At 41.2% G+C, this 10,278-nt stretch overlaps 1 protein-coding gene across 1 annotated transcript; it reads right to left on the reverse strand.

Moving 5' to 3' along the window:
- Positions 1-1,143: 1,143 nt before the first annotated feature.
- mtfr1l (mitochondrial fission regulator 1-like) lies at positions 1,144-10,087 on the reverse strand. Its single transcript, XM_036594045.1, has 8 exons — positions 9,997-10,087; positions 8,035-8,180; positions 7,853-7,960; positions 7,445-7,554; positions 6,613-6,824; positions 3,682-4,042; positions 3,454-3,604; positions 1,144-1,932 (listed from the first exon to the last, which is right to left on the reverse strand). The coding sequence occupies exons 2-7, from the start codon at positions 8,047-8,049 to the stop codon at positions 3,493-3,495; spliced, it is 918 nt and encodes a 305-aa protein (XP_036449938.1). The 5' UTR covers positions 8,050-8,180; positions 9,997-10,087; the 3' UTR covers positions 1,144-1,932; positions 3,454-3,492.
- Between the last annotated feature and the right edge of the window lie 191 nt (positions 10,088-10,278).

Genomic DNA, 10,278 nt, shown 5'->3' on the forward strand with positions numbered 1-10,278 from the left:
GGACAGGAAGAGGCAAGAGAGGCTAAAAGCAAAAGGTTTTGTAACATCTAACAAAATAAACATCCTGCATGGGATTAATAGGTGGTAGCCTGTGTTGAGATCCACTCTATTGTGTTGAGAACCATGATGGTTGAATGGAGCGACATTATAGGAGATGGACAAGTGTAATCTTGCTAGATGGGTAATTTTAGATGCTTTGAAAGTAGATGTTAAAGGGGGAAAATTCACAGATTCATTAAGATGTAAAGAAAGTTAATCAGAGTGATTTGATGTGAAAGGCTCCGTTCTAGAAAAACAGAGTGGTGGTGATAGGAACCAGACGTCCAAAGATTTGAATGTGTCCAAGGCTACGTTTACACAGCAGGTAAAAGCGGCCCAAATCCGATCTTTTTCCTCAAATGTGACACAGATGTGTTCAGTGTGAACAGCAAAAAACGCATTCAATCTGACATTTTCAATTCCGATTTGACACGCTTTCATATGTGGTACTGAAATCCGATACGTATCCGATCTGCGGCAATGCGACTCAGTCTGAACAGCCAGGTCGGAATTCATGCGACTTTTACGTCAGTCCAACTCGACATTCGTCATAATTTCGCGCTGCTGAGGCTCATAAACATTTAGTTTGATGTTTCTGTACCAAAAAAATTTGAAGAGACTCATCAAACCGCTCCGTGTTTGAAGAGGTTTCGAACGAACCGGCCGAGCGCGGCCGGAGGAGCCCGAGGCTGCAGCGTCAGAGAACAGTTTAAACCCGAGGACGCGAACCAAAGAAGTGGCCGAATAACGAGCCCTTTTTACGGCGAACTCGAACACACTGTGGGTGATGAGTCCAGCTGTCAACCACTGGAACTTTATAATCGCTCCTGTGATGCTGGAGAAGATGAAACTGAAAGCTCCAGGAGCGACTGGCGTTCACTGGCCGTCATGATTATTCGCCTCTGGACGAGCCACGTGAAGCACTGTTCTTTTGCGCATGCGGGTCGGTTTAGGAGCTGATCTGTTCAGACTGATGTCGCATACAGATCACATTTAAAAGATAATGTGAACAGCCAAACAAAAAAATCAGATTTGGGCCACTTCTACCTGCTGTGTAAACGTAGCCTAAAACCTGCATCACATAAAGTTATTAGATGAAAAGCTTAGGAATACACTGCCTGATGTATAAGACATTGTTTTATGACAGTTTTTGACAATGTTTTGGTTTAAAATGTATTTTTAAAATCCATTCATGGTGGAGAGGTACACGCCGGATGTGGGATTGTAAAATAGTACACAAAGAAAACGGATTTACGACTATTTTAGCATTATCAACATATAAAAACTCAAAATACATGTTTAGGGTCACTGGTAGTAAGTAAAATGCCTGTAATTGTGTCGTAGACATGGCAACCCCTGGTTCCTATCACCACCACTGTAAAAAAAAAAATTCTACGATGAGCCATTTTACATCAACCCTCTCTGAAGGACTGACTGAAAAAAATGTGAGAAATGCAAAAAAAAGTAAAAAATCTGTGTAATTCCTTTTTTATCTCCTGTTCAAATTAACCACATAAAATAGCATAGTGACTGGTTTCCAACAAGAACAACACACCACACTGTATTATGGGTAAACGGTCTGAATGACAGTATGAAAATAAGTTCTGTAAATGTAACACACAACTCTCCACAACACACTCCACAGACACACACACACACATGCCTGCTCCTATTAGCCACAGAGCGGTGTGTGTGTGTGTGTGTGTTCTTTAAGTGTTTTGGTGGTCAGCAGAACTACGCAAGACAGCTTGTCCTTCCCCTTCAGGTATCATCACTGCAGCATAGCATCGTGGTGGGGGGAGAAGGAGGCTGGGCAGATTGCCTGGGGAAAATTTTCATCGCTGCTGATGGGGCGTTATGGGGTCTCCATGGCAACAATCCACAGGCACGGGCCTAGCAACAAAAGCAGACAAACAGGAGAATCAGGCAGAGTTCTTAGAAATAAGCCAACACCAGAGGCTGTATTAAAGAAACCTGCTAGATTAAGTTAAGATCGGATAAGCAAATTGTAACTTACAGCATCATACAGAGGATTCCACAGTGTTCGGAATTTTGAAAAATCTTTTTATTCCCTATTCCTGTTTATACTCCCGAGCTGAGTATAAACTCAGCTCGGGAGTATAAAGAGGAGCTCATTTAAAATGGACTGAGTAGAAGTGGAAAAGTGTCCTGTATTCCGACAAAGCAACATTTGAAATTCTTTTTGGAAGTCATGGACACTGTCCCCTCTGGGCTAAAGACCACATGTGCATTAGTGCACATGGCAAGGGGGACGTGCGCATCTGTGAAGGCACCATTAATGCTGAACAATACATACAGGTTTTGGCAACATATGCCGCCACCCAGACAATGTCTTTTTCAGGGAAGGCCTAAATTATTTCAGCAAGATTTCAGCAAAATGTCAAACCACAATCTGCATGTTTTACAACAGCATTGCTCCATATTCCTGTCTGAAGTCCAGAACTGGCACAATGAAAGCATTTGGAGGGTTAAGAAATGAAAAAAAAACAAAACAAAACAACAAAACAACAACACAAAGGAGACCCTGAACTGTTGAGCAGCTGAAATCCTGTATCAGGTAAGAATGGGAAAACATTTCACTTTCAAAACTACAGCAACTGGTCTCCTCAGTTCCCAAACACTTAGTGTTTTGGTAAAAGAAGAAACACAGTGAAACATGACTTTTTTGGAACATGTTGTTGGCAACAAATTCAAAATGGGCAAAAAAACAAACAAACAAACAAACAAAACAAAACAAAACAAAAAAAAATTTCTCAGTTTCAACATTTGATTTGTTGACTTCGTAGTATTTTCCTTTAAAAATTTTATTTACATTCTGCATAGCGTCCCAACTTTTTTGGAAACGGGATTGTATATGACAGCAATACAGGCTGAACCCTTGAATCTGAACACAAAACATAATAATGGTATTACATCCAAATCAAACTTTGGCATGCAAATAACGTTATAACACACCAAAAACTTTTTTTTACTATAAAAGAACCGATGACACAAAAATAGGAGAAACCAAAAGCACAAAGCACTCTGGATAGCTCCGCCCCCACGGCTACAATATATTATTAAGATTGAGTTTCTGTTGTGTGATAATTGAAAACAGACACCCATGTGACAGTAAAGCACTGTTTAATTACATCCTTTGGAGTATAAAATTAAAATGTAAAATGTAAATATAAAATTATACCATCCGATTTGATTGGTTACTTTAATTTTACCCCAATAAAATTGGTATTAGCCAAGAAATTCTATTATCAGTCAGATCCTATTGCCTATATGCAACGGGTGTGCCGACATAACTCCGCCTGGATGATGTCTCTTCAATTATTTATTTTTAATCATCATTTAGAACAAATGGTATTCAGTATCTACAGCACTGCTTAAGATTTTCTTTCTTACATGGAGAGCTGGAGGAAGAGGGAGGACAGAGGAGACACGCTACTTCTTCACACCAATGTCGTCTTCCCTCAGAGTGAACTTCTTCCTCAGAGCTTCAGATATCAATGATGCAGAGTCTTCCTCCCTTAATGACGTACATCCACGAGAATACCTGCACACACAGACACGCACTGATTTTCTGTCCATTCAAAAAGCGACTTTTGAAAGGTCGCGTATGCATCCACTCACCTGTCCTTGCACATCCTCATGCGGTTCATGTCCTTCAGAATGTCCTTGACGTCAGCAAAGCTCGTGGACTTGGACAGTGAGACTGTATCTTCCTCTGCCTCCTGGAAGTCCATAGTAGGGCGATCAAGATCAAAGGTTGCAGACGCAGTCATGGAGACCGGCGGCATGGGGTCTGGTGCCAGCTCTGACACCTCCGCCTCATCGTCTTCATCTTCCTCCCCCTCGTCCTCCTCAGTGACGTCGCTAATGACGAAGGAGGCCGAGGCGACCGGCTGGTACATGGCTGTCTCAAAAGGAGCCATGGAGAAACCCATGCTGGTGTCATCAGGAGAGAGCAGGTCAGGGGTGATGGGGTTTGAGTCTGAAACATAAAAAACTGACTTCACTCATGTTTAATTATCAGAAACTCGTGAAGACCATCGTTTAGGAATCTGTTGCAACAGAACATCATATGTTGCACAGTGACCGACCAAGGAAAGCCCAAAATACTTGAGATGTTTCTTTGTATATAAATACAGGACCTTTAAAATTAGAAGTACACTTAAAGCAAGTCTGGTGAAAATTTTAAAATTCATACAAATGGACAAAAGTGTGATCTTCTGATCTTCTACACAGAACATGCTTAAAAATTCACAATTACTGTTTATTTAATATGTCATTTGACATACTGGAGAAATAAAAAACATGAAATGTGGCCTGCGCAGAAGTTGAGGCAAATTGTATTTGTGTTTTTGTTTTCCTTCAATATGTTAAAATCAGCAAATAAATAAAAGCTGTTCATTAAAATTTGCACAAAAATGGCACATTTAAATCTGTTCATTGTAGAGGATGTGTTAACTTATTTTTCAATGTAGGAAATCAGCAAAACAATGTAATCTCACCAGGGGCGTTCAAACTTTTGCATAAGACTGTATAGATCAGTGTTTCTGAACCTTGGTCCTGGGGTCCCACTGCCCTGCACACTTTATTGCTTTTCCTGTTTTAATGCAATAATGGGCAGTTAATGAGCCCACGGTATGTAGAGGTAGAGGTCTTTTACCCAGCCCAAGCCCACTAAGGGGGCCCCCTCCTCACCTCTGGTTCTTAAAGGCTAGGTCTACATGCAAAGATTTTTGCCAATCCGATTGAATACATTCCGATTAGATTACAGATTCAGACTGAGGTGTTTATGCTCACTCTACTCAACAACCTGATGAAAATCTCCATTTACATGCACACTACAAGTAATCTGATCTAAGATCACATGCATGTGTGGAGCACCACTTAGTGTAGATGTTACCAAGCCAACAAGCATCACATGTCCAGTCAGAGTGAGACAAGCAGCAGTGAGCAGTGCTTGTGTTTTTAAACATAAACTTCGTCTCCTCTGCAGAGCAGTTTCTGCTCCGCCATGTTGAGCGTTATAAACTTCCGCTATGACGCGACGCACAGGAGCAGAATCTACTTCAACTTTCCGATTGGGAATGTAATCACATACAGTCATTTACATGATTATTATTCTTATATTTAACGGATTACCCACCTCGTTCAATCGGACAGAAATTGTATTCCGAACGGCCTCAATTGGACTAGTCTATTCCGGTTGAGGTGAATACATGGACGTATTCTATTCGAATTGAGCTATTAGTCAGATTATTAAGGGATTATTAGGCTGCATGTAAACTTGGCTAAAGTTGTAGGTACAAGTCAGGTTCAGGCTTCACTTTAATGCCTGTGCAGACCTCTAGCAGTGCATCACACAGGGACAGAAACTAAATTAAGCTACAAATTAATTAACAACTCAACAGAATTAGGTAACACATTCTCTATATATGTAGTCATGCAATGTGATAATTGGTGGGGTAAAAGCAGTTTTATTAACAGTTACATCAGCCTGCAGTGCAAAACTAAAGATTCACTTTGGACTGGTTTCTTGGACACAAATTGTGTTTAGCTTAGGTTAAGGGTTAATCTTGGCCTCAGACGCAGTCAAACCAAAAATCTAAGAATGCATTCAACGTAGATCAGTTCTGCACATAAATCGGAAAATAAACTAGAAAAGAGCTGATACAGAAACTCTTGAAATGCACGGTGTAAAACAGCCATAACTGTTAATGGTTAACACTGTCCAGAACACAAAACATGGCTCTAGATAACAACTGGTGCTGACAACAGAATTTTTAAACATTACTTTAAACCTGGTGGCAAGAGACACCAAATCTCCGTGACATTATCTACAATGTACTTCGGACTAGTACAAAAAAAGTTTTTTTTGTTTTTATTTTAATTAAGGAAGCAGTGGCTCCAAATAATTTTAATTAGCCATGAAGCAATTTAGCACAAAGCACACCCAAGGCACAATTCAAAGAGCACCGCATAGATTACACAAGTAGCTCAAGTCTTTTCCCAAAAGAACCTGTTGCTCTGGCAAGCGTCCTGCCATGCAGTGCCATTCAAATGCCACTGTTGCATAATGCACTTATACACTCCACATTTAGACAGAGCAGGAAGGGGAGCTGCTGTAAATAGCAGTCACAGCAGGCTTGGCTTGAGCATTTCTAATGTCTGTGAAAGACAATGTTTAACAATGTAAACTGTAGAAGGGCAGACTATCTGTCACTCCTGAACAAAATTCTGATCTTTTATCTGGTCATTTGATTTGGCAGCTAGCTAACATGGCAGATAATCTAAAGGCCAACAAAGTAATAACTGCCAAACAAATACTTATGACAAACACAAAAGCTGAAGCCTTTGGGAGGTCCCTCCACATTCATACTTGTCTATGACTTGCGATTTCCTTAACACTTCTGAACATTTAATTATCCAGTGCTTGTGTGTTTCAGAGAAGGTAAAAATACATAATGTAAGAACAGCTGCAACACATTTAAGTGAAAGCATAAGTAACCAGATGACAGCTGTTTTATGCTCTACGGTACACCCAGTTGCCCCTACCTGACTCGCCGGCCACGATCTTGGCGATCTGAGCCCGCAGTCGGCTGAGCTCGTCCTGCAGGGCAGTGGTGCGGTTTAGCGCGGTCACACCCGGCTTCCTCAGACCCTCCATCCGTTTGCCCTCACGCCTGAAGTTGGGCACTGATGAGTTTCTGTGGAGCACCAGCAGGGGAGTCGGCCTCCACTCCTGCCTGAAGGGACGTGTGTCGCTCCTGACCGATGGGAGAAAAAGACTGGTTACAGCACAAACCTTTTTCTTTCATGTGAATTATAAAAAAAAAAAAAGTGCAAGTACATTACAAATGTGTCATACAAACACTACAAAGCCCTTTTTTATGTAAATAGCCTAAAAAACAGAAAACACAGTTTCATGTAGCCATTTCCTCCCCCAATATTAGCATCATCACAGTGTTTCCCACAAATAGGCTCTACTTAGGACAATGTGCTTTTCTGAGGGTATTGTGGACATCAGTACACTAAACAAGTGCATGTTTCTTCATAGAGAGAGCCCTTTTTAATTGGATTTAATACAGCACAGTTCATGAAACACTGAGTAAACACCATTCATATTCATAGTTTTTACTTTTTTTAATGTGGAACAACTGTCTCTTTTTTGTCTGTTCCAACTTAACAGTTGTTAGACAAAGTAAATATTGTGACAGATAATGAACATTTCTTCCTCCAGACTTTTGGGAAACACTTTTTTGGTCAGTGGTGATAAGAGGTGAAACTTTATGTGTCTTATTTGCCATAAACTTGATTCCAGAACTCTTTAATAGGGTAATAGCATAGTTTATGAAAAACCCAGCTGAGAAAAAGGAGGCAGACACACCTCACTCTTGCAAAGGTCTCCTCCTCATCAGCCGCAATCCAGGCGATGTCGGCCAGTGTGGGCACCATCGGGCCGTCCATGTGCCGCAGCGGAGAAAGACCTGGCAGTTCCTGGTCAATTCACAGATCAGTTTGAGCTTCCATTCAACAACAACTAAGTCCATAAACAAAAAAGCATTATGGATCTTGGCTAAGTAAGAAAAGCCAAAAATTCTTCTCATATCAGTCCACAGTCTGCTGTGAACCACAATTCATTAAGACCCACTCAATCATGCACTGTATCAGAAAGTATTTGGAAAGCTTGTAGGAACTTGCATGATTTAGGACTTGTTTATTACAGGCTGCAATGATTAAATGAAACGAAAATGAATTTACACATGTAGTTATGGATGGTTATTTGTGTGTTCACCTGGAAACATGCTCTAGGACAAGGTTTCAGTGGCAGTGTGGAGCCGATTCGCCGCACCACACTTCGGGTTGCGCCATGGGGTTTGTTCTGCCAAATGGGGATAACTGCCTGAAAAACACACACACAAACATAAGCCACCGCCAAACACAGTAAGTAGGACAGCGCATAGAGAGAAAGCTTACCGCTTCTGTTTCCATCTTATTGGAAGCAGTTAAAAATGATGCAGCACACTGTATTGCCGAAAGGTGATTACTGCAGGACACAGGACATGATGGGTGAGCAGCGTGGGTGGGATTCTTCAGTCTACAGCAGTAAGATCACCACACATCTAGAAAGAAGGAAAGGGAGTAAGAGAGTTGCAGTAGAGCTGCTGCACAAGACCACAGAGAACCAGAAACTCGCCCTGGTGCATGTGCGCCAGCCAACTACCTCAGCAAAAGACCTAATTAGTTTAATTAATCAGGGTCCTAGATTCTCCCTTCACTGCACATTTTAGGGTTTGCCTGTTTCACTGCTCCATACTTGATTCAACTCATCAGGTCATTTCAATGACTTTCATTTCATTGAAATGTTAGGAAAACTCCAGAACGTGCAGAGAGAATCCAGGACCAGAACTGAGAAACACTAACAAAGCCTGCTTCCATCAGTGTTGTTAAAAAGATTAATGTTAGATATCATTAGTTAAAGGGGAATTCCACCAAAATTTCTGCACAATTCAGTGGTCGAGATGTAAACAAAGTCATTCAGAGTGGTTTGATGAGAAATGTTCATTGTAGAAAAACTTACAGACTCAGATGTCTTTACAGTGGTGGTGATATGATACCAGGGGTCACAATGTCTACAACACAAATATAGCCATTTTATTTATTATCCAAAACCACCAGTGAACCTACACATGTCTTCCGAGGACCAGAACCAGAAACTTGCCCTGTGTGCCAGCCAACTACCTCAGCAGACAGGCGTGTGGAAAACTTACCTAATTAGTTCACTAATCATGGTCCTAGATTCTCCCTTCACTGCACATTTTAGGGTTTGCCTGTTTCATACTTGATTCATCTCATCAGGTCATTTCAATGACTTTCATTTCGTTCAAATGTTAGGAAAACTCTAAAACATGTATAATTTTTAATATGCAATACTGTTGATGATAAAATAGTGGTCGGTCTGAAAAAAATAAGCTTCCTTTTGCGACTATTTTGCCTTACAACACCTTTATTGTGTCCCTCCATTTACCTTTTAAGTCAACAATTTTATCACAAAACTATCGTTAAAACGTGCCAGACATCAGGCAGCGTATTCATAAGCATTTCATGTAACAGCATACTGTGAAGGAGCTTTTAGAGGTGGACGACTGCTTTTGAAAAGTCGGTGAAGTTCCCCTTTAAGGTTAGACACTTTTAGTCAACTTATATAATGGCTAAACACCACAGATAGCGCAGCTAGCACATAATCTCATCTTAAATGACAACAAGTAACATGTGAGCATCAGCAAAACAACAAACTCTATGAAAAAAACCAACGTTATTCAGATTCAGAACAAAAAAGTGCGCTGTGCTAAACACAACCAGTCGTATCTAAGCAACCGCTAGCTAGCCCAGCTAGCCGGCTACTAAAGTTAACCACTGTGGAGAAACGAGGCTGAAATTTCCTCCTATTCGCCAGCTTGTTGTTTGAATTTTCCCGTTTCACCTTAAATGGTGCAGCACTTAACGTTACAGTAGCTAACTGCTGCACCATTTAAGGTGGACCGGAAAAATTCGAACAAGCAGCTGGCGAATGAGAGGCGACTTCAGCTTCGTGTGGAAGTTAGTTTAAGCTTTCAACATTTCGTAGCTCAAAGCTCGATTCCATTATTTAGAAGTGCAACGGTTTAAACAAACACCCAGTTTAAACTAACTTATAGTGAAGGACCGATAACCTTGGTTCCCGAGCGTTGACCCCAGTTTGTTAGATAGCTTAGCTTCATTCGCTCCAGCTAGCAGCGTCGACTATAACCGCTAAGTGTTCCGCTAGCCGGCTAACGGAATAAACACCAGCCAACCTGCGGACAAACATGCCCGTTAAGGGACGCGATATGCTCGAAAATGATGGACGAGTGTGTTGCGAGTTATTAGTGATTAAAATGAGCAGATTTTCTTCTTAACCTGTACAGATGTTTCTGTTTTCTCTGTTCCGACGCGATGCAGAGCACCAAACACTACCCAGATGCTGCGTTAGCCTGTTAGCCAAGAGGCGCAGCGCTCTGATTGGTTAATTTTGGGCAACGCGAATCTCAGCATCCAATCCAACGTGACACTCCGCGGACACGCTCGACAAAATAAAAGTCAAATAAGAGAAAAATGATGGGCTCATTAAAGAATCGGGAGGTGAGGAAAGTCATTAAAAGTGGTTTGGTGTGAAATGTTCCATCCTTGAGACGCTCACCG

This window comes from Colossoma macropomum, unplaced genomic scaffold, assembly GCF_904425465.1.
Source record: "Colossoma macropomum unplaced genomic scaffold, Colossoma_macropomum, whole genome shotgun sequence".
In the NCBI taxonomy this organism is placed as follows: domain Eukaryota; kingdom Metazoa; phylum Chordata; class Actinopteri; order Characiformes; family Serrasalmidae; genus Colossoma; species Colossoma macropomum.

Bases quoted from the DNA above. Each gene is read 5' to 3' on its own strand.
- mtfr1l (XM_036594045.1), bottom strand. The intron at 6,825-7,444 runs GTGTGTCTGCCT...CCCATCGGTCAG, and splicing joins GAGACCTTTGCAAGAGTGAG to GAGCGACACACGTCCCTTCA. The intron at 4,043-6,612 runs GTAGGGGCAACT...TTTATGTTTCAG, and splicing joins GATCGTGGCCGGCGAGTCAG to ACTCAAACCCCATCACCCCT.